Source organism: Monodelphis domestica, chromosome 3 (assembly GCF_027887165.1).
Source record: "Monodelphis domestica isolate mMonDom1 chromosome 3, mMonDom1.pri, whole genome shotgun sequence".
Classification (NCBI taxonomy): Eukaryota; Metazoa; Chordata; class Mammalia; order Didelphimorphia; family Didelphidae; genus Monodelphis; species Monodelphis domestica.
Genome location: NC_077229.1, coordinates 164,630,780 through 164,656,339, shown reverse-complemented (window position 1 = coordinate 164,656,339; position 25,560 = coordinate 164,630,780). Strand labels below are relative to the sequence as shown.

The window sequence follows — 25,560 nt, the reverse complement described above, 5'->3', positions numbered from 1 at the left end:
GATTTTTAATTATACATCCCCCCTCATGATCAATCTGGGAGACTAGACTCCCCAATTTAATCATTTAACATAATCACCTTTTAAATTACAGTAATTTGGGGATAAAAGGGAAAAGAACAAAACCATTGCTAGGTGCATTGACAAAAAGCCAGTTAAGGGGCAGTCCCCTTAAGCCTAAGAGTATACATAAAAAACAAATGCATTCAACCCCACACAGTTCAAATCACCACATCCCAAAGGTCACTCTGGATCTTCTGGTGTAGTGTGTGGTCTGTGGAGGCATCTTCATGGTACCTTCTCCAAACAGTTCACTTTCTAGATTCAGAGAGGTAGCTGGTTTCTTAACCTAAAATTACTCTCAAAAGAATTTAAACTTTGCATTTTAGAATAATTATACAATATATGGGTAATGACAATGGAAAGTGAAGGGAAGATTCAAGAAATATCAAGGAGGAACTGACAAGACTGAGAAACTGGATTTAGGGGTGAAAGAGAAAGAATATTAAAGTCTCAAGCTTAGGGAGTTCTGGTGTCACCAAGGGAAATAGAGAAGTTGAAAGGAGACCGTTTTTTTGTTTTTTTTTTGTTTTTTTTTTTAAGGAAGGGTAGGAAGGATGAGTTCAGCTTTTATATATATATGGTGAAATAATATTTCCTTTATCCATTTGTTTTGAAAATATGTATCAAAAGACATTTTATGGGGTTAGGGGTGAAAAAGAACAGATGGAATGAGGAGTAAAATTTTCAAGTCTCATCTGGGGGTAATTATCTGACAAACAACTTCTTTGGTCCTAGAGGCAAAATAGCTCACAGTGTTTTTCAAACACTTTCAGAAATTTCTAAGATATGAAAAATCTAAGAGGGAGGGAAGAAGCAGGGGAGAATAGACAGAGAAACCCACCTGCCCCCAAAAAATCAGTCCTTTTCTTTATGGCTCTGAATTGTCTGACCCATGGGAAAGATGCAAAAACAAGTAGTGAAATATATGATATAAATACACATACCTAAGAGTTACCCTTAAAATTGTTGCCATTTAAAATTGACTTTACCATTATTTTTGTAGATTTGTTGAAATGATATTGATTTATGGTTCAGAAATACTTGTTGCATTACAAGTTGGAATTTCCTAAAAGAAAACCATGATACCTTGAAATAATGAAACAGGGTTTTTTTTTTGTTGTTGTTTTGTAGAAGGTTGGGGATAAAGACAAGAGGAAAGAAGGCAACCAGGTCCTCCAAAAAAAAGGAAAGAGAAAGAACAGGCTTTTATGAAGCAGTTTAACTGCTACTCTAAAATTGCTGAATAACAAGAATAGAATTATTGTTTATTAGTGAAGCAGAGAGAAGTGGAGAAAATTCAGCTCTACTAGAAGTTACTAGTTTCAGTTTAAGGCAAAGAGTACTATTTCTTCACCTAACCCCAAACCATTTAAATATGCAGGATTCAAGCATATAGGCTTTTAAAAGAAGTGTGCCACATTTCATCAAAGGATCAATTATTGATTCAGTATTTAAAAGGACACATGACCTGCCCAGGTTAACACAGATAATTCAAATCTAACTCTACTCTCTTCCCTTCTGTGTATCAGTAAAGGAAACATGATAGGGATAAGGAATAAGTGTTTAATAGAATCACAAAATCTCAAGAATTGCAAGGGACCTCAGAGGCCATCTAGTTCAAGCTGTACACAAAAAAGAATTCTCGTGAACTGCCAAGAAGTGGTTATTTTCTTGAAAGCCTCTACAGAAGTGTATCTAATCCTTCCCAAGGCAGCCAATTCCACATTTAGATAGCTCTAATCATTAGAAAGATTTACCTTATGACAAGGGGTTGGTTGTGGAGACAACAAATGTGCTTCTATAAAAGGTACCTTGTCCAAATTCGTATAGGCAATAAGTATCATAACTGAGATGTGAATCCAAGTTCTCTAACTTCAGAATCAGGGTTCTTTCCTTTCTACCTGAATGAAACCACTGTTCTGGTCTCGCTTTTTCTATCCTTTATTTTTATTTATTTTTGTTTAGTTTTGCTCTAAATTGTAAATCATTCCTCTATTACAGTGAGTTAAAAAAAAAAAAAGCATTCAGTAATTATTCTAAAAAACTGATAAAAGAATCCATGTAGCAGGTCCAGGAAGTTGAGATATGATATGGAAAGGAAATAGGATAGAGTGAGATACATTTTGAAATCATTCAGAATGGGAAAGCCTGGGTAATAGCATCTTTCAGGCTCTCTCAGGAGGACAGTTGATTCCTAGAAATATCTAAATTCCACGTGGCCCATGATGTTGAAGAGATGGTCAGTCTATAAAGAAAGTGGTGGGATACTATTGTCCTTCCATTATTTAATGTGTTTGCTAAGTCTCCTGTCTTTTTGCTGTCTGCAAATATTACACTATCTAATATGCTTACCAAAGACATTAAAAATATAATAAGGCATTTTGTATGTGAAATGACAAATGCTAAAATCTAGGTAAATGGTATCTACAGGAATTCTCTGATCTACCAGTCAGTTTAACCTTGTCAGAAAAACCAAAATGTCATTGGTCTAGCATGACCTTTTTGAAGAAGGCACACTTTTTCTGAAGGGTCAGCTCAAGTGTTGCCTTCTACATAAAACCCTTTCTAAATCCCATTCTTTGACCCCACCCCCACCCCTCTCCCCTTATTTTATATGGTTCTACCTTTTCAATCTTCTTATGCTTTACTTACTCTACAGATCAGCACCACCTGCCTTCTTGCCTTCCAGGACATCCTCTCTTAAATCTATAACTCCTCCTAACAGTCAAGGCTGCCTTTCAAGATCCAAATCCCAGGGGGCAGCTGGGTGGCTTAGTGGATTGAGAGCCAGGCCCAGAGATGGGAGGTCATGTGTTCAAATGTGACCTCAGACACTTCCTAGCTGTGTGACCCTGGGCAAGTCACTTAACCCCCATTGCCTAGCCCTTACCACTCTTCTGCCTTAGAACCAATAAGAAGGTATGGGTTATTAAAAAAAAAAAGGTTCAAATCCCACTTTCTTTATAAATCCTTCCCACACCTTAACAACAACAAAAAAATCCAAACATTTACACTACATATCTTACATATATGTAGTTAAGTCATGTTTTCTCCCTCATCACAATGTGAGTTCCTTGAGAGAAGGAACTATTAAATTGCCTTTCTCTGTATCTCAGTCTTTAGCATCATGCCTGGAATTTAAGTGCTTAATGCCTGAGCCAAATACATGAGATGATGAATAAATGAAAATGAATAATTAGAATCTGCCTTCAGACCAAATTCCCATCCAGTTTTTCACTTTCTGAATATGTCCATTTCACCTAAGATCTTTGCCTTAGATTGAGGGAAATGATGAAAATATCACCTATGAACTTAAGGTATTCATTTTCTTGCCTAAGACTTCATAATCTTTAAGAATTGTTTTCCTGAATGTTGGGGATAAGTTGAACCCTTGGAATGGCCACTAACTTCATGGGAAAAGAGAATATGTGTTAGATAAGAATTCTTGAAGACATGGTTCTTGCAGGCAGGAGGAAGTAGGGCCTGGCAACAACCAGCAAACAAAAGAAGTTGTCCTGAAATCCATTCATTTCTGAGGCATGGCTTTATTACTGACAGCAGTCATATTACTCAAGCAATGGCACTCACTGATTATATTTACTTATATTCCTTATTTGAATGTGCTTATATTCCCTTATGCTGTATAACATTCCACTTTTGCTTAACTTGCTGTTCCTTTGAATAAAAAATTTATGTACTCATGTGTTCAGTTCAAAGACAATTTCAAACTGATTTAAATAATTTTATGTTTAATTTAATTGGGTATATCCAATGATTGTACACAATATTCTACTTCAGTGCTACCTCTGTTTGGTGTGTGAATAACCTTGGTTTTTCTAGAATATCAACAATTATTGACCTATGTCTGCTTTTCCATTCATATAAATATTTATGAGAACAATCTACACATACATTGAGGGAATTTTAATGAAGTTATTAGAAGGGACCAGGCAGGCTTTCACAAATTATATTCCATATGACATCATACCTTTACCATCCCACAAATGAAAGAAAGATATAGAAATACTTAATGACAACTAACATATTTGTAGAAGCTATTCATCATTGTCATGGAAGAGATCGAATATAAAGTTCAAAAATAATATTATTAATGATGATGACAAGCATTATAAGGTTTATAGAGAACTTGACAAATATTCTCAATAACCATGGGAGGTCAATGCTATTAGTATCTTCATTTTATAGATGAGCAAATGGAGGCAAATAAAAGTTCAAATAACTTGCCCAAGGTCATATACCTACTAAATGTCTGAGGCCAGATTTGAAACCAGCACCTTGTCCATTATGCTACCTAGCTAACTCTAGTAGAAAAGGAATTTCCTTCAGAAGGGAATCTTATTGAATGAGATTTTATATTTTATAATATTAATACATTTTACCACCTGAGGCTTTTAATTATGAGCTTGAATCTTAGCTCTGCCACTAACTACTTGTATAACTTTGATAAAATTATTTAACTGCTTCAAGTTTCAAGTACAGTTTCATCTGTAAAAATAAAAGAGTTGGACCAGACTTCTAAGGTCCCTTTGGGTTCCAAATATATGAATACAAAATATTCAATACAAAAATTCCTTAAGAGAAAAGGAGGCAGGATGAATCCCATTACAAAAAACAGCAAAAGATGTCAACACTTTTATCATAGTAGAGTTTTTGTTATAAAAATTAAGTTGCTAAGGGCTGAAGTCCTGAAAGGAGAGGTGACAAGTCTCTAGTTCTTTCCTCCTCTTTGTAATTCTGCAGCCTAGAATCAATAACTAGGTATTTTAAGGCAAGCTGAAAACCAAACATTTGATAAGTTATCATTGGTTTTTATTCTTTTAAATACATACATAGATAAAATGTAAATATGTCTATATACATGTATTAATGAAATGCCTAAGAAATTTGCAAATTGCTCCATTAGTTCAAGATAGCCAGGTTTGTTTTTAGATATGGGGAAAGATGGGGAAGATTTTTATTTCTTTGGTATTAAATCTATTTTAGATAAGCCATTCTCACTTAACCAAAACCAGAAGTGACATAAATTTACCATTTTTATTCATGTAATGTGCCTGTTCAAACTAGCCACTTGGTTAGAATGCATTTGTTTCTTTTTTTTTTGGTCTTGCACTAAAATTGTTGCGCTTATACCCATATCAATAAATTTCAAACATAGAAGCTCATCTTCATTGTGGTATTGAAAGAGTATTATATGAAATTTTTAATACTACCAAAAAGGGGAAAATTTTGGACACAGTAACTTTATACATAAAACATTTTATTGAAATTTATGTAAGAATACACATGAATTAAATTATAGCAACTCTAGATCGATGAAGGTATAATTTATTTGCTGGTAAGAATCTTTAATAAAACATGTTTCGAGGGCTAAAAATATTTATCTGTATTAACTGACTTACAAAAAAGTCAAAATTATGCAAACAAGCATTTCACATTTATAAAGGTAAATAGGTGGCTCAGTGTAGAGGACAGGGCTTAATCAGGAAGTACAGGGCTTAAAATCAGGAATATCTAATTATAAATCTTGCCTCACACCCTCCCTTAATTCTGTGGTTCTCAAATCATTTAGCCTCCTTGTACCTCAATTTCATCATCTGTAAAATAGGGATAATAATAGCACTTACATCACAAGGTTTTGTGAGGTACAAATGAGTTGACAAATGTAAAAAGCTGACATATGTAAACAATGTTTTTGTGAGGTTCAAATGAGTTGACGTGTAAAAATGACATGACATTTGGAAATCTTAAAACACCATTATTATTTCACACACAAAAAAATTAATAGACCTATCTAATTTAGAAGGGCAACTGAATAGGGCTCGTGGGTACATTTAAAAAGAAATGGACTTTATTTCCCAAAAGATAGGTGATAAGATGTTAAATGATTAAAAAAAAAGTTTTCAACAGAAAAATTCAAAGTACTATCAATGTGGAATCTAGAAGCCCCCAAACTTGTAGCCTAGATTTAATGAACCCCAGTTTATTTAACTTAAAGGTAAAAGCCTCAGGTTTGACCCTGTTCCTGTGAGAATCCATCCTGAGGGGAATCTCAGGCTTAATAATCCACTTCAGATGGGGATTAAGCCCAAGCAAGCCAAAGCTGAGTGACTCTTTGGCGCATTAGTCAGTGTGTCCTTCTCGAAAGCTGAAGGTCTGGAGTTTAATCCAAGGAGGGTGTGATATACTTGGGAGAGCCTTCTGGAGACTAGAAGAGTCACTCAGCTTTGGCTTGCTTGGGCTTAGTCCCCACTTCATACCCTGAAAACTAGTGGAGATATGATAGGCACACTAATAAATTACAGAATTGTGAAATGGTACAGCCATATTAGAAAGCAATTTTGAATTATGCAAATAAAGTGGATAAAATGTCAATACCCTTTTCCCTGGATAACCTATCATTAGCATCATAACCCAAAGAAGTCACCCCAAGGAAGTCTATATATATAAAAACATTTATAGCAGCATTTTTTTTATGAGAGTAAAGAATTGGAAACAAAGTACATGTCCACTGATTGATGAAAGGTTTAACAAACTGTAGTTTGTGAATACAGAAATAGAGTATTACTTGACATAAGAAATTATGCTATGAGAAAATTTTCTTCTAGTGTAATCAGTCTTGCTTCACAAAAAATAGGCAAATATGTACTATATGATAATATATGTACAACCTATATAATATTTCCTGACTTCTTGGGAAAGAGGGAAGGGTGGAATGGGAGGATGAGGAAATTTTTTTTATTTTTTTTTTATTTTTGAACACAACTAATGTGAGAATATTTCTTTGGGATAAACAATTATTACATAGTTACAATATACCATATACATTATGTTACATATAAAAATAAATGTTTTTTAAATATAAATTATGAATGTGACAAATATATAAGCATGAAATGATCTATATATGAAATGACAGAGTAAATGGATAAAAGAAAAGACTACAATGTAAATGGTAAAACATGCATTAAAAGTTAATGTAGTGAAATTATAAGAACATGCAAGTCTTAAAGAGATATGAAAAGATGTTTCCAATCAAACTCTTTGCAGAAGTGGGAGGTCCCTGAGAATTGTACAGGCCACATGCTTTCATGCTTTTAAAAAATGTACTGATTTGTTGTACTATTTTCTTTATTTTTTGTATTTAAAAAGGGGAGAGCAGAACCTTTCAAAAAGGTTCAAGAAAACAAATTATAAACATCTAAAAACCAAAACATTTATGTTAATTTTCACTATGTCGCTTTTCTGTTAAGATGCCAGTGTCGATGAAGAGGGATGATATGCACACTTATCTCACATGGTAATTGTGAGGATCAAAAGAGATAATATATGTAAACTGCTCTTTGCAACCCTTAAAAAGACTATATAAGTGCTTAATTGTTGATAATAATACTAACAATGGTAGTAATTACAATTACTATTTAATTTGTCATGGTCATATTAAATTCTCTATTTAAGTGCTACTGTGAGAAAATGTAGCTTAAATGAAAAGTGCTGAATTCTGGGAAACCAAAAAGTTAGGTTTGAGGAATGAAACAAAAAAAATTAAAGCTTTTTGACTTAAAAAAAAAAACACCTGAGTAATTAGGTGTAATTCACCAGATATCTGGATTCTGAAAATTCCTCACATACTATTATTTGCTATAAAACTATAGATTTATATAGTAAGTTGGGTCAATTTGTGTCACAAGGGAGATTAAGTGCCAAAAACCCTAAAAGACATTTAGACATATAAGGCTATAACAATGAACACATTATAGCAAGGTCAAGTGTAGGAGGGATATCAATTTATTTGATTAGTATACTTTCAGAGAGGAAAAAAATGTACTCATTTGCTCAGCCTCAAAACCTATATAATTCAATCACAGAAACTGTCAAGTTACAAAGTTGCCTTACAACAAAGGCAACATGAGAGCTTTTACTCCTTATGAAATAAAAATTCTCACATCAGATCCTTGATTAAACTAAAAACAAACAAACTAACTAAAATCTTTGGCATTTACAGGTAAAATAGAATGTGCTAAAACTATGTTTAACAAGAACCACAATCTCAAATTAAGTTTTTTGGAGACTATAATCTTCCATGATTAATAGTAGTAGTAGTAGTGGTAGTCTCTCGGTTACTGAGAATGACAATTGTCTTTGTGCATTATCATCTATTGATGTACCCTCATGTGGCTTTGGAGTCCAAAGGCTGAGGCGCAGAGTTTGTGGCACATGGGGCATGGGACGCCAGTTGTTACAGGAGGTGCAGTTGTGGCCTGGTGTCGGCGTTCACGCGCAGCGGCAAGACGTTGACGTCGTTCATCTCCAAAGGTGGCGGGCGGCATGGTGAATGTGGGTTCGCCAGCTGCTTCTGTCAGAGGCAGCAAGTTCTAGTTGCTTTGGTGTAATGCCAGCCCACTTCAAGTTTGACTTTAGCTGATCCTTGTATCTTTTCTTTGGTCGACCTTGTTTCCTGAGTCCAGCTGACAGTTCATCATAGAATACCTGTCTTGGTATTCACTGTGGGTCCATGTGGAGGACGTGTCCAGACCATCGTAGCTGGGTTTTGAGGACCATGACTTCAATGCTGGTGGAGTTGGCTCTGTCAAGGACTTCCTGATTGGTGATTCGGTCCTGCCATTGGATCCTCATGATTGACCGGAGGGAGCGTTGGTGGAATTGCTCCAGCTGTTTCATGTGCTTCCGGTACAGTGTCCATGTCTCGCAACCGTACAGGAGCGAGCTGAGGACCACTGTGCTATATACACTTTGAGCTTCGTCGCAGTGCTTACACCGCTGTGTTGGAGGACTTTACAGTGCATCCTGGCTGGCCTTTTGGATCCTGGCATTAATCTTGTGGTCTAGGGACCCATCATTGGCGATGGTGCTGCCCAGGTACTTGAAAGTGCTGATGTTAGAAAGCTGCGTGCCATCGATTGTAATGCACGGCTGGTTCGTTGGCCTCCCTGGTGCAGGTTGGAACAGAACCTCTGTTTTCCTGAGGCTGATAGTCAGGCCAAACAGTTTTGTTGCGGTAGAGAACCTGTCCACAATGGTTTGGAGATGATTTTCTTGGTGGGCCATGAGAGCACAGTCATCTGCGAAGAAAGCCTCCAGGATGAGTCTCTCTCTTGTCTTTATTTTTGCAGTCAGGAGGCAAAGGTCGAATAGTGAGCCATCCAGTCGGTATTTGATGTAGACGCCGAGGTCTAGATCCATCACAGCATGTCGTAATACTTGGGTGAAAAATAGGTTGAATAGTACCAGAGCGAGGACACAGCCTTGTTTCATGCCATTGGAGATGTTGAAGCAGCCAGAAGTCTCTCCACCAGATAGGACTTCCCGTCATGTCGACATGAAAGAGCTGGATCAGTTTGACGAATTTTGCTGGGCAACCGAGCTTGCTGAGGATCACCCACAATGCATCCCTGTTCACTGTGTCGAACGCCTTTGTCAGGTCTATGAAGATAATGTAGAGACTCAGGTTCTGCTCAAGGCATTTTTCCTGCATTTGCCTCACCATGAAGACCATGCCGATGGTGCTGCAATCTGGTCGGAAGCCACACTGTGATTCAGGCAGGTTCTGCTCTGAAACAGATGACAGGAGTCGGTTGAGTATAACACGGGCAAGGATCTTTCCAGCAGTGGAGAGTAGTGAAATGCCTCTGTAGTTGTCACAGGCTGCTCGTGTGCCTTTGTTCTTGTATATGGGTGACACAGCAAAGCATTATGGAGTGCTTAGGGCATGTTGGAGCACAAAAGACAACATGGCCATCCAATGCAGCTGAGGAAGTCTCCAGGTGTAACGACTTTTCGTACCACTGGATCCAGGCTTCCAACGCCGAGAGAGTGGGACTGTCTCTGTGCATCGACTTTTCCACTTAAATCTCTTTCACGCACAAGTATCTTTGTGCACACTCATCTTCCATGATTAATAAGCATAAAATATCAACAGAAGAATATGGATATTTTAAAAGATTGGACTTCTTAAGGACAAAGGTCATTTTTATTATTATTAATATATATATATTAATAATAATTAACACCAATGTGCGTTTCTTTTTTTAAATTTTTATTTAGAATATTTTTCCATGTTACATAATTCATGATTTTTCTCACCCCTCTTCCTCCCCCCCACCCATGGCAAGCGATTTCATCGTAACATGTATCATTGTTCAAAAACTATTTCTATATTATTCATATTTGCAATAGAGTAATCTTTTAGCTTCAAAACCCCAATCATATCACCACTGAACCACCACCTGATCAATCATATTTTTTTTTCCCTGCATTTCTGTTCCCAGTTCTTTCTCTGGATGTGGATAGTGTTCTTTCTTATAAATTCTTCTGGATTATCCTGTCTACTAGCATTGCTGCTAGTAGAGAAGCCTATTACATTTGATTGTGCCATGATGTATCAGTCTCTGTGTACAACATTCTCCTGGTTCTGCTTCTTTGGTTCTGCATCAATTGCTGAAGGTCTTTCTAGTTCACATGGAATTCCTCCAGTTCATCATTCCTTTCAGCACAATAGTATTCCATCACCATAATATACCACATTTTTTAGCCACTCCCCAAAATCAATGGACACCCTCTCATTTTCCAATTTTTTTACCATCACAAAGAGCATGTCTATAAATATTTTTGTACAAGTATTTTTCCTTATTATCTCTGGAATACAAACCCAGAAGTGGCATGGCTGGATCAAAGGGCAGGCAGTCTTTTAAAGCCTTTATGGCTGGACCAATTCACAACTCTGACAGCAGTATATTAGTGTTCCAATTTTGCCACATTCCCTCCAACATTTATCACTTTTCTTTGCTGTCTTATTGGCCAATCTGCTAGGTGTGAGGTAATTCAGAGTTGTTTTAATTTGTACTTCTCTAAACAGGAGGGATTTAGAATATATATATATATATATACATGAGAGACATCTTATTAGAGAAAGGTCTTAAAGGACATGGCATGTTCTACTGAATCAAATTCCTTTAAAAAATAGTCAAAATAAGCACTATAAGATCTTTTTTCTCTATCATTTCCTGAGAATTATGCCTATAAAAATATAATATACTATTCAGAATACCATTTGCAAAAGTCTGCCTATTTCATTTTCATACATTCATCAAAGAAGCAGCATGCCATAATGAATGAAGAGCGGGCCTCAAGGGCCTGGAAGACACCACTTTCAAGTTCTACTTCTGATGAATACTGACTGTGTAACCAAGACCTGAGCAAGTCCCTTAATGTTTCAGTGTTCTAGGCAACGTTCTAAGATTGTAAGTTGCAAGAACTATACTATGTATGTATGCATGCAAGCATGGATAATTTCCTTACTTGGGAAAAATCCTTTATCAGTGAAACAAATTCAGCCCCTATACCTAGTTCATCAATGATGACCTTAATGCAATTATAGATTTTTCTCAAAAAAAATTTTGTCGAAATAGAAAAAGTAGGCATATGGGCTGATAGCTAGTTAAAAAGTATTTATTGTTTACTATGTGCTAGGCACGATGATAAAGGATAGATACATGAGGTTAAAACTAAAAATAGATGATCCTGCCCTCATGAAGCATAACTTCTAATGAAGGAGAAACACCTAGATACAACATATACATTGTCACTGGAAAGTCATCTCAGAGGGAAGGTGCAAGCAGCAAAGAGGGCTGGTAAAAGTCTTCATCATGTGACCTCTTTTGTATGTAACAAGCACAAGGCAAAATTTAAATGAATCTAGTTATTAATATTTTGAGTGCCCAATAAATTCTTTTTTTTTTTTGCTTAAGAAGGCCCGGTATTTTCTAAGCATTTGGTATATACTCTTTTTCAGATATTTTAAGAATTAATCTTTCAACACCTTTGAAATTATGTTGCCTCTAGCATGTACCTCCTCTATATATTTGGTCACATGCAGTTTCTCTTTCCATTCTTGCTTACTTTAGTGTCATTTCTATTTCTTCAAGCAGTATATCACTTAGTATGACACTGAAGTCTAAATGTGACCATTTTCAAATGTTTGCAGCAAGACAGAGCAAAGAAGAACCTTGGTGGATAAATAGAAAACATACTGCCAACAAAGAATTGTGTAGAAGTGGCATAAAAAAAAAAAGAGAAATGTACAACTTGAAAAAGCCACTGATTAGTCATAAAGCAAGGATGAGACATCAATTATGACTAGTAATATGTTAGACTGGTACTTTAGGGAACCCCTCAAAATGATTTATAGTAAGGTACAGACATGAGTTGCACATCATGGAAAAAAAAAGTATGGCTGCTTTGCAATCTTCATCACTGAAAGGAGATTAATGAGATTAGATTTCAAAAGTATTAAAGTCATTTAGACTTCTTATTTAGGCAATTTTTTTTCCTAGTATTGCAGAGAAAAATTAAAGAAAAATCACCTTTTAAGTAGATCTTAAGATCAATACTGATTCGGTTCTATTTCAACCCAAATGAATGAATGAAGCATTTGTCATATACTCATGCTAAGAACAGATGATACAAATAGAAAAGACAGACTCTACTCTGAAGGAGCTCACATTTTAATGGGAAAGACACACACACAGGTGCACACACACTCTAAGCTTCATGTCAAATAGTGTTCATGCTCCTTAAGGTGCAACAAAGCAGATGTTAATGTTTCTTCTTCAATTTCATTTTCACTGATAAATCAGTTTTTGATGTTTGACACTGGGTTAAAAATATTTTTTTTGGTTGTTAATATGGTTATTTTCAAATTTTGGGGGTTCAGCATCTCAGTCAGGGTATGACAAGAAATGGAGGTCAAGATGGAAGTGATCTGAACTAACTGCCTGACATATATTGCTTCCTGAGTCTCCCTGGCAGTTGGTTGGCAATTGGTAGGTATGGTCAGACCATCATCCAATAATTGTGAATTTTAGTTTTACTCCACCCTGCTTAGTCTTTAGAATTTTAGCAACCAAGGAATGTATACACCCCCACTTAAGGATTAACTGTGAGGAGGATGGTCTATGACCAATATGTGCTGACAAGTGACAAATCAGAAACAACTGACAGACCCCCTGGGCTGTCCTAAGTCAAGCTTAAGCTACCATTGGTACATATGAGACCCAGGAAGTAATGTAAAGAACTGTCTATATTTCACGTCACTTCCTCTCTCTGGGCGCTTGCTCAGAGACGTTGGGCTGGCGGCGGCTTGGCGTTTACAGCTTGGCAGTGAGGTTACTGAGAGAAGCTTTGTAGCAGTAGTTAGGTGAGGCATCTTCCCTAAGCGACCTGGGTGAGTGGTTAGGCTGATTTCTCCTTTCCTTGACCTCTTAAAGCACTATACTCCAAGGAAGCCCCTCATCTTGGAGAAGACCTCGTGATTGGAAGCCAAGCTAGATTTAATCTTCTGAAGAGGCCTCATGGCTGAGGCCTCTGAACTTCCCTTGGCTTAGGCTAGGCTGGAGAAATCTTATACTCTTTTCCTCTCTCTCTTCTTCTTAATTTCTTCCTTATGTTGTAATTAAAGCACCATAAAAATCCCAAACTGACTTGAGTATTTTATTGGGATTAAATTAAAATCCCTGGTGACCACTAAAATAATATATTCAGTCAACAACCCTAATTTTTACCCTTAACATAATGGATGAGAAGAATGGGTTGGAAGCAGGATTTCTAGTCTGTGGGGGGACTCTGTGAGCTCTTACATTTACCTGTTCAAAGGAAGCAATAGTTACTGGTAGTAAAAAGGAAGATGGATCCCTGCTCCACATTCTCCCTTCCATAATGGCTGTAAATTCCAGGCTGCAAATAGGTCTATTGCCTGGGGAATACTATCATTCCCAGGACTCTTGGATTCAGAGTCCTAGGGGAGATGGTGGTCAAGATGGTAGAAACGGTCTGACTTGCCTTATACATACCACCTATGATGTGCTCTTTTTGTTGCTTCTGCTAGGTAGGCATATCCTTTAATTTTCACATTTACTACTATATGATGATGATGATTAAAAATAAGGACCCTCAGACTCTTCCATCATTGAGACAGGATTAGACTAGGTACAGTATATATTTGAGTAAGTTCTCCCTAATGGGGTGGGTGTGTCTATTTCACTTTCTCAATATGGATGAAATCTACCTAGAAATTATTGAACCCATAGAAACTCTTCAAAAGAAAGCACTTCCAGAGAAAAGAGTAAAGGCCCAGAATGCACATTATCAGGTACAGTTGCTATGTCACTTAACATGGATTTCAATATTTTTCTGTTACAAGGAAGGGTTGACATATGTGGGAAGGTAGTCATAAACAAAATTAAAGAGAAATCAGTGCAGTTTAAAAATAAAAAGCAACAACAAAACAACATGTTTAAAGGGGGAACAAGATTCTTGATGAGACTCAAATTTAGAAACATGAATGATGATCTAATAAAAGAGGCCGAAGAGTAATCCAATAGAAAGGCAAACGTATGAGAAACAAGAGATTGTCAACAATGAACACACTTTTTTTATTGCAAAGTTGAGATGTTAATCTAGTTGAGATGATCCTAACACGTTTCATAAGTATTCTACTTCCACAATAGAAATGTATCAATTGTATACATTATCATCAGAAATGAAAGATTTTATTAATTTGATATTAATTTAACAGTTCAAGTTGTCATGATTTAAAAGCTAAGTATACTATTTCTATTGTAGAACAATGATTTTAAGAATATTAAAAACTTTTAAATATTTTAAAGTTATATTTTATGTTTTATATCATTAGGTCCCCACCTTGCAGTGGAGATTAACAGCAAGGGCACTGTCAAACAGGCTAATAATTTAATTATAATTGAATTAATGGAAATTAACAAAATAAAATTAATATTTGCAGTTTTGGAACTTCTTTAAGATTAAACTGCAGTGTTAATCCTAACTTTGCCATTTACTGGTTGGGTTACCTTTGTAATCTGACCTCACCATCCATAAAATGACAGGGTTCATGAATCACAGACTTAGAGGTAGAAGTGACCTTAGAGGTCATCTAGTCCAAATCCTTTATTTATAGATGAGGAATTGATACTTGGAAGGTTTAAGTGATTTAGCCAAGACCATATGAGTTATAAGTAGGACAGCCAAGATTTTAATCAGGTCCTCTGTATTCTAAATCCATTACACTATTCTATGCTACCTTTTAATAGTGGCCTAAAACTTCCAGTTCTATAAGGAATCAGAGGCTTATTATAATTTGTGAATACTGGCCCAGCCTAGGTCTTTCATAACTTCTTACAGTCTCTCTTGGAAGTCCATGATTCCACAAAGAGTTACTCAAATTATTAGCTTCAATAATGGGTACTAATAATGAGATACAAAAATATGGAATCAAAAGAATTATGAGGAAAGGTCAAAGACTATATGCGCACATATTTATATATAAATGCATATTTTATATAATTAATTTATATTATATTAATTTATATAATTAAATAATTATATGAATGCATATGCATATGCACATATGTATATACATACCTACTAGTATATGTATATTATAACATATGTATATTAAAAGAATGGATAAAAATATGCTTAAAAGGGTACAAGAGGAAATGGAATGGAGACAAATTTAGAAAAATGAATGATATACATGATTATATAATCATAGGCTTTCCAGAATCTGAAAATCATTATTAGAACAGATGAAATTATTAATAAGACATTTGTAATAGACAACCCCTTTAAGATATTTACGGTAGTAGATATGAATTGGAGCAATAGTACCAGGAAATAACATAGAGGAAAGGCCAGGATCTGCACTTCTTCCCTCCCACCTCACTTCCTGTTCACAGTTGATCCTAACAGCTCTTCTCAGATGGTAAGTTATTAGCAGTTTCAAAAAACTAATCTCACATTATAGTTCTTTTCTGAAAAGGGGGTTTATTCTTGAATAAGGGAATTTAGGGAGGTGGGAGAAGGAAAGAAAGAATATCAGGTCTCCCTAAACTCGTATGAAGTTCAATACAGGGGAAATAAAATTAATTGTCTAAGAGGGGATATCATTGATGAACTAAAAAGGCTTTTCATGGCTAAACTGTTCTTCAGAGCTAAGCTCCACTCTTTTCACTATTGAGTCAACGAATAGTCAGGAATCCAGAGCAAGCCTCTCTATCAGCCTTCTTCCCCAGTCTCCCAGGGCAGAAGTGATTTTCTTCAGCTGCTGACTTTCCAACAGACATCTCCTCCTAATATTCTTTTTGGAATTTTCCTTCTCTCTCATTGATAGTTCATTCAACATTCCATTTCCTTGCATTTGTTTGCCAATTTAACTGGTGTTATAATCTCTTCCTCACACATTCCAAAAAACTTGAGGATGGGGCATGAAATTAAGGGGGAAATATGCCAATTACATTTCTAGGAAATCCCCAAGTACTGAGACCTGATTTTTCACAATGAGGAGTTATTAAGCTATCAAAGTAAATTTACATATTAGCAGATTATTAGTAATACTTTTCTATCCATTCATTCTCTATTGCTTTGTAGGAGACAATGTAAACTGGATGAAGGAGAAAACTGTTCATTTCTAATAAGAGTTACAGTAGGCATGCAATTAGAATACTCTTCCTGTTACCTCCATCAAGGAAACAGGTGTGAACCAAAAGAAAAAAAATATTACTTGGGAAAAAATTCTTCCTCAGTTATCTACCTCTTTATGATTCCAGAATGCTAAAGTCTCAAAAGAGCTGAAGTTGGTGATGAAGGCTCAAGATTTATCTAGCTATGACAGAGGAAAGAAAAGAATCAGTGAAAGGTAAATATTAATAGGGCTCTAGGGAGATAGGTCAACTCTCATTTTCTTTTTGTTCTATCTTCTAAGGAGAAAGATCTCAGTTAATGAAAAAGACAGTAAAAATAGTTTAACAAGTAGATGAAATTCAAGATTAAAAAAGAGATATCATAATACCTTCAAAGAGTTCAAGTAACTAAGTATGGATGAATTGAAAGAACTTCCAGAAAATATTCTGAGCCATTTTTAATGCTGTAAAAGAGAATTTGGGAAAGCATCTGGGTGGTATAGTAGTTAAAGTACTGGCCCTAGAGTCTGGAACATTCCTGTTCTTCAAATCTGGCCTGAGACACTACATGTATGACCCTGGGCAAGTCAATTAACCCTGCTTATCTCAGTTTCCTCATCTGTTAAAAAAAAAGCTGGAGAAGGAAATAGCAAATCACTCACCTTTGCCAGGAAAATCCCAAATGAGATCATAAAAAGTTGGACATGTCTGAAAGAATGACTTTACAGAAAAGACTATATAATAATGGTGAGGGAAAATTGAAAACATTCTAATTTTTTTTAAAAGGGGAAAAACCATAAAATCAGAAAACTATAATCCAAAAAGGCAATTCTAGAATTCTAGCTTTGGAAAGCAGTCAAACAGGGAAATAGTCAGCAAGTTATCAATAAGAATAGATTCTTCCCAATTAGTCTTTTTTTTTAATGAGTAAACTAATAGGAAAGGTAAAAGCTGTTTGAGATTTCAGCAAACCATTTGAAACTAAAGAACAAGCTCTATTGATAAGTAACAAGAAGAGATCTATATTAGAACAGATTTGGTGAATTTACAACTGCTAACTGCTTTAAATACCAGATTAAAAGAGTAATAATTAATGATTTGATATCAACTAGAAGGTTAGTCCCTATCAGACTACAGCTGAAATATTTTGTTCAGTTCTAGATGCCATATTTTAGGAAAGATATATATGAATAACCAAGACAGTAAGAGAAATGGAAATCATATAAGATGATTAGTTGAAGGAATTGATCATGTCTAAGCAAAAGAGAAGTCTTAGGACAGATATGTTCTAAAGGGAAATCCTATAATGAATCAGAATTGTTCTTCTTAGGCCTGGATGGTTGAAATAGGAGCAAAAAGTTTAAGTAATAGAGAATCAGTGAGTAGGATTTAGGTAATACAAAGATAAACATTTGAGCATTTAAATCTATATCAAAGTAAAATGGACTGCCTTAGGAGACAGTGAAGTTTTCATAAATAGAGATGTCTTTAAACAAAGCTATATCTGAAGATTTCAATAATACTTTAGGAAAGATTCTTGATGAGTTAGGTATGAGTTGGAATTAATATTTGTGGGATCCCTTCCACCCTTAAATTATAATTAAGTCATTAATGCTAAGGTAATACACATTATAGCATTACTTAAGACATATCATTGGAACAAAATAGAGTGTTTGAAAAGTCTTAGTGAAGTATTAAGCTTTAATAATTCAGACTAAAACTATTGTGACACCCAATATAATGGCATATCAAATTTGTATTTCTGCTTCAAATAGAGAAACTGAAAACATGTAGGACAAATTTATAGAATTGAAAACCACACATCAAAAACTATAAGTCACTGGAACACAAGGGTTCTTAACCTACAATTCATAATTTTTTTTATAGTCAATAAAATTATTAAATTATTAAATGCCTTGTGAATCAAGAATCATTTTAAGAGTGAGGTAAAAGAAAGGTCAAAGACAATCACTGAATTCAAGGAACTCACAGCCTAATTGGGGAGATGACATGCAAAAACTATACATAAGTGGGGCACCTAGTTGGCTCAGTGCATTAGAGTTAGGCCTAGAGACAAGAGGTCCTAGGTTTAAATCTGGCCTAAGATACTCGCCTACCTGTGTGAGCCTGGGCAAGTAACCTAATCCTAGTTACTCTTCTACCTTGGTATGGATACTTAGTATTGATTCTAAGAAAGTATTTTTTTAAAAAAAACTATACACAAAACAAGCTAAATATAGGATAAATTTGGGATAATAAACAGAGAGAAGGCAAGAGGCCTATAAAAAGTTTCTTGTGAGATTCCAGGTAGGACTTAAAGGAAACCAGGAAAGTCCGGCAAGATAGAGACAAGAAAGGAGAGAATTTCTAGGTCCTCTAAGCAGGACCATCATTTAAAATGCTTAGATTTAGGACATAGTGTCTCATTTGAGAGCAAAAAATCCAGTGTCATTGGACTGAAGTGGAAAGTGGGAGTAGGAGGATCAAAATATAAGAAGACTGGAAAAGTAGAACAGGGCGTGATGATAAAGGTCTCTGGATACAAAGACAAATTTTATACTGCAATCCTGAAAATGACCTCGAGTCACTGAGAAATGGACAGAGTTATGCTTTATAAAGGTAAATTTGACCACTGAAGGAAGGACAGACTAAAGTGATAAGAGACCTGTGGCAGGGAGACCAACCATCAGGCTATGACAACAGCCCAAGTATAAGGCATTGAGGGCCTACACAAGATGGCAATGTCATAGGAAAGAAAGAGGCGTCTGCAAAAGATGTTACAATGGTTAAATCCAGCAGCCTTACCAACAAACTGGATACAAGGGATAAGAATATGGAAGTGAGTTGAAGATAACATTTAATTTGCCAGCATAAGTGACTAGAAGGATGGTGGTGCTCCCAAAAGTAAAAGTAAAATCTGAAAGAGGGTTAAAGAGGAAAGAGAGTGAGTTCATTTTGGACATGCTGAGTTTAAGATATCTATGAGACATTCAGATCAATGTCCAATAGGTAGCTGGAGATTTAAGACTAAAGGTCAGCAGAGAGGTGAGAGCTAGATAAAGTGATCTGAGAATTATCAGCCCAGAGCTGATAAATTAATCCATTAAAGCTGATAATATCACCAAGGAAACTATATAGAGGTAGAGGAGAAAAGGGTCCAGGACTCAGCAGGAATGACTTGGATGATTGGGCATAGAAAACTGAGGAGAAGAATCAGGAGAGAGTAGTAACATGAAAATCTAGAGAAGAAAAAAATCAAGAAGATGGAGTTGATTGATAGTGTCAAAGACTGAAGTGAAGTCAAGATGAGTATTTGTTAAAAGACATTAGACAAATAGGAGATCTTTATTAACTTTGAAAAAGAGCAGTTTGATTTAGATAAGCCAGACTATTGAGTGTTAAGAAGACAGTAAGAGGAACAAGTAGAAGAATCTGTAATCAGATTTTTGTAATCCTTTGTATTTTATTCATTTAGAAACATCCTGAGGGAGGACAGCTGGGTGGCTCAATGAATTGAGAGCCAGGCCTAGAGATGGGAGGTCCTAGGTTCAAATTTGGCCTCAGACACTTCCCAGCTATGTGACCCTGGGCAAGTCACTTGACCCCCATTGCCTAGCTCTTACCACTCTTTTGCCTTGGAGCCAATACTGTGTATTGTATTGTATATCCAAAATGGAAGGGGAGGGAGGGAGGGGGGGAGGGGGGAGAGGGGGGAGAGGGAGGGAGGGAGGGAGGGAGGGAGGGAGGGAGGAAGGAAAGAAGGAAGGAAGGAAGGAAGGAAGGAAGGAAGGAAGGAAGGAAGGAAGGAAGGAAGGAAGGAAGGAAGGAAGGAAGGAAGGAAGGAAGGAAGGAAGGAAGGAAGGAAGGAAGGAAGGAAGGAAGGAAGGAAGGAAGGAAGGAAGGAAGGAAGGAAGGAAGGAAGGAAGGAAGGAAGGAAGGAAGGAAGGAAGGAAGGAAGGAAGGAAGGAAGGAAGGAAAGAAAGAAAGAAAGAAAGAAAGAAAGAAAGAAAAACTTCCTGAGGAAAAGGTCCAAAATTTCCACCATTGGCAAAAGGGTTTATGACACAAAAATAGCCAAGAACCCCCTGAACCAAAAGGATGTTATTTGATTATAATTGTGAATCCACTGTCTACTAGATATAGGGAGTTATCAAGTAAATAAAAATATAATCTTAAGGGCTTACAAACAATTAAAAGGAAGTTACATAAGTAAGCATACCTTTCAAAATTAGTGACAGATACAAAATTATTCATAAGTTGTAGCTATCTGGACAAAGGTTTAATTGTTGGTAACTTGACTGAAAAAGATAAATGGTGAGGAAATGAAATTTGTGGGGAGTTGAAATGGGTCAAGTTAGTGAGAGCTGATTAGTTTTAAATGAACATAGAGAGGAGTTGGAAAGGAGTGAGGGCTAAAGAAAATGTTTTAGCACAGAGTTACATAGAGAACAAGTTTCTAAATGGAGAAAATGGGATGTGCAAATAATTTTGAAGTAGAAGGCAATGTATATGCATACAATACAGAAATTAATAAATTTCCTTGCTAGAACAGAGCATGAAAATGATGATAAAGGGCAAAAAGAAAGAAATTAAGGAAAGGGTAGCTTCTAATTTGCAGGTGTGTCTAATGCCAGTATAGACAGAATTCAGGACAGTTTCATTATCAAATTATCTGCTTCTTCTCTAAAAAGCTTTTTATTTTCTTTTTTTAAAACACTTGGTCAGTATTACGTTTTAACAGCACATGCTAGTGATAAAAGTTAAACTCTTAATACTCTTATACCAAAAAGAAGTTTCTCACTTTCATGAATCCCAACTTTTGTTAAACTATACAAATTTATAGTACTTTAGCTAGTCTTACTACTTCAATCTAAATCAAATAAAGTATTTAATTTCTAACTCCTATATAGAAACCAAAATCCAAAATTACATTTTAATAAATTTCATTTCATATAACTTCTTGAAAAGAAAATATCAATTCAACTTAAACTAACTTTTCTCTTAGTTCAATGTTTGTATGGAAAAAATAATTAAGCAATCCGTTCAGAAAAGTATAATCAGTTCAGGGGCATGCAGGTATCAATTTTATCTTATGAGAATTTTTCCATGTTCCAGTTGCTTCATTCCTTATTACATGCTGCAAAAGGCAGTAATAATTTTTATAGCCAAATATCACTTCATAAGATACCAGGTGGCTTTCAATATTTACCATATAAGTCATGCATGAAATTTAAACATTACAAAAAATGACTTACCAGTTGACACTCCTGAAATATGCACATTTTCAGAATGTTCTGCAAGAGCACCATTTCCTAAAATTAAACATAATGAATAAACTAATTTCCAAGATAAAATTTGTAAAAATTTCTTCAGATCCATTTACTTTAAAAGGACAAGGAAAGTCTAAGCTACTTTTATAGTTTGCAACTTAAAAATCAAAGGGGCCCTATGCACTAAAATTTTTAAGATTACAAGGAGAAAAGCAATAAATATGGCAGAGAAAATATTTTAGAAACTATCACACAACAGAATTAAAAACAAAGTATTACTTATGTTGAATAGATTTTGTTATGCTTCTGTTAAATTCACTTCATAAAGTATTTCTGAGTGAAGGAGAGAAAGGGTAAGGAAATCGGGCAAAATCCCTAGTGGGCTGCAATATAAAAAGCTAAAAAAAAAGGTTGTTTAATTATGAAAGTGGAAAATTAAAGGAATGGGTACTACAGAAAAGAGGTAAATAGCGTACATCTTCTTTAATATGTAACAATGTTCTCATTATATGTGTTAAAATGTGATGGCGCTATTCCTAACCCAACAGTTATCTCCTGCTCTGGGCATTTTTACTGAATGCCCCCCACACACACACCCTGTCCTACAATTCTCTCCTTCCTGGATTTCCTGGCTTCCTTCAAGTCCCTGCTAAAATCCCATCTTCAATTAAGAGGCCCTGCCATATCTTAATTTTAGCACCCACCCTCTGTTGATCCAATGTATCAGTATATATCTTATATATAATTGTATTGTTGCCTCCTCCATTAGGCTGTAAATTCCTTGAGAGTAGAGATTGTCTTTTGCCTTTCTCTGTATCCCCAGTCTTAGCAAACTGCCTGGCACATAGTAGGTGCTTACTATTTAATGACTTTTCCAAGACTTTCCTAGGACATTTATTGTCAGTACCACACATTTTGGTACTGTGAAGATTGGATTTAGCTACCTCCTGATTGTAACAATGAAGACACTCTCTTTAACAAAATCAGGAATGTCTACATCCATACTTAAGGATTAAGTATTCAGGAGAATGGTCTTTAACAGACATGTGCAGAAACAGCTGACAGACCCCTGGACTGCCCTAAGTCAAGCTAAGCTACCATTGGTACAAATGAGATGCAGGAAAATGATGTAAAGCTGTCCATATATTTCGTGTCACTTCCTCTCTTCGATCTCTTTCTCCAGAGATGTGGCTCTGGCTGGTAGAGTGCTAAACATTCCGACATCTTGGCATGGTGGCAGCTATTTGTCTGGGTTTCCGCGGTGAGTTTGCCCTTGAGCTAATTCAGATTCAGGCATCTTAGCTGAGCTCTCCTGGAGTTCAGGCCGATTCCTTCCTCCTTTACTATCCAATCTACACCTTTTCCCTCTTGCTTCTCCTTAATTTCTTTCCTCTATATTAATTAAAATCACCATAAATTTCCAGCTGTCTTGGGTATTTTATTTGGGATATCCCATGGCAACCAATAATTAATATAGTTTAGGTCACAACGCTAAAATTATCCTTTACAGTACTTACTCATATTTTGTGCTGTACTATTCTTTGTATTTTATGAAGACCAATCTTTAATGTAACTAAACTTCTAAACAAGTCACAATGTCATGTAACTATTTCCCTAACTTCCTATATCACTAAATATTTATGAGCCTAGAGAAAGACTTTAAATACTTGTTAAAATAGGAAATACAATTTTCAAAAAATATTTAGCTGAAGTGTCCCCCAACTAAAATAATGGGAATATTTATTTCCTGAAATTTTATAAATGGGCATATTATTTTAGGAACACAGTTAAAAATAGTAGGAAAATCACATTTTTACCTTAGTCAAAACTATATCCTTTTATACAACTAGAAATAAATGTCAATAGTCTATAATTACAAACAAGTAAATAAAATTTACACCACAAGTGTGGGATCCATAAACAAGTTAAATTTTAATAACTTCATATTTAAGTTGTAAGCATTAATGTTCTATGATAGACTGTTTTTCTCTCTTCTTAATGTGCAGAATTCAGGGTACTGGGAAATTCAAACTACCAGAATTTGTTAGACATTCAATGTTTACTGAGAAATAAATGATTAAGCAAAATGGCATAAAAGATTTATTGAAAAAAATTTAAGGGGGAGACATTAACATTTACAAAGCATTTATTATGTGCCAGGAACTCTGCTAAGTTACAATTATCATCTCTTTTGATGGTCACAACAACTTTGGGAGGTGTTATAATTATCCCTATTTTATAAATGAAGAAACTGAGGCAAAGAGGTTGTTACTTGCCCAGGGTCCTACTCTATTAAGTTACTGAGGTTGTTAGATTTGAACTCAGATCTTCCTGGCTATAGATTCAGCTCTCTATTCCCTGTGCCATAGAGCAGATCGTTATCTATTTCCTACACCTCATCTATACTTCTACATACCTAGACTATACATTACTGAAACTGTGATCTCCTCTATATGGATATCTCCTCCATTCATTTAGGTCTCAACCTATCCATCTTGGCTGTGTTTTTTCCCTACGTCCTCCACAGGAAATCTACACAAAATGCTCAAGTTCTTACTCTAGCTTTTTTAAATCTTTACATTGATAGTAATCCCAGATTTGTTTGCAAGTCATACCTTTTTAAAAATATAAATATTCTCCCAATCATACTTTAGCATTGTTTCTATTTATGACTGATGCAGAAGTGGCATAAAAACTGTATACTCAGTAAAAGAGTAAAACTTCCCCCAAATAATCTAATCCACAATCTATTCTACTACATATTTAGCAGTTGGCATTTATAATGACCCTAAGATATTCATAATCCTTAAATGTTTCGTCATGAGACTTCATATTCTGCTTTTCTATACAGTATATGTAGAAAATGTCAATAACCCATTCCCCAAATATTAGAGATAAATTGTTAGAATACAGATTAACCAGATTTTGATAAAAACACAGAAGGAAACTTAGAAGATCTACTCTAACCCGTGTATGAATAAGAATTCTCGATACATTATACCTGGCAAGAGATTATCCACCCTATGCCATCATTACTCAACTCATAACTTGCCAAGTTGGTTGCCATCAACATTTAAAGTACCCTCCCCCCTTCATTTCTGAAAAATTAAAATTGTTAACAAGTTTTTTCCTGAGTAGCAATAAAAGTAGAGATGGTTAAAAGAGATAAGTAATGAAGCTACATTATGCTTAAAGGTAAAATTTGTCCATATGTGCATAGATATACACAGACACACACTGAATATGCCAAGATGTCTCAAAAGTCTTAGTGTAATTGGAAACTTTAATTGTTTTAAACTGTACTCTGTACATGCATTGAATAAACACATCATCTGAATAGCTAAAGGAAAAGCTCACCAATTTACTATACAGAGTTTCCCTTAAATCTTAGTAGATGTCTTCTAAGTTTCCTTAGAAAGCCAAAACCATAAAAGGTAGGGATCAACATATTCCTTTCAAACCTTGAAAAAAATTACCAAAAAGATAAGCAAAACAGAAGATAAGGATCTGAATAATATTTTATCAAAGTATGATATGATAGATCTCTAGCAATTACTGAATCAAAAGGAGGGCATATTTCATAGGTTTTATTTTTTACAAAAAGATCATGTGTTACAGCCTAAAAAAAACCTCATATGTAAATATAGAAAAGCAAAAAATATTAAACCACTTTTTACCAATCACAATAAAATTAAAATCTATGGACTTAAAAAGGG

The 25,560-nt window shown here is 35.3% G+C and overlaps 1 protein-coding gene across 2 annotated transcripts in view; it reads right to left on the bottom strand.

The window, feature by feature from the left end:
- LRP12 (LDL receptor related protein 12) overlaps positions 1-25,560 on the bottom strand; it is a 139,768-nt gene that overhangs the window by 54,290 nt on the left and 59,918 nt on the right. Inside the window, exon 2 of one of the 2 annotated variants that reach the window (XM_007488205.3) lies at positions 21,830-21,886. The exons of the other annotated variant lie outside the window; for it this stretch is intronic. Within the exon in view, the coding sequence (XP_007488267.1) occupies positions 21,830-21,886 (57 nt within the window). The remainder of the gene's footprint in view (positions 1-21,829; positions 21,887-25,560) is intronic. 2 annotated transcript variants of the gene reach the window in all.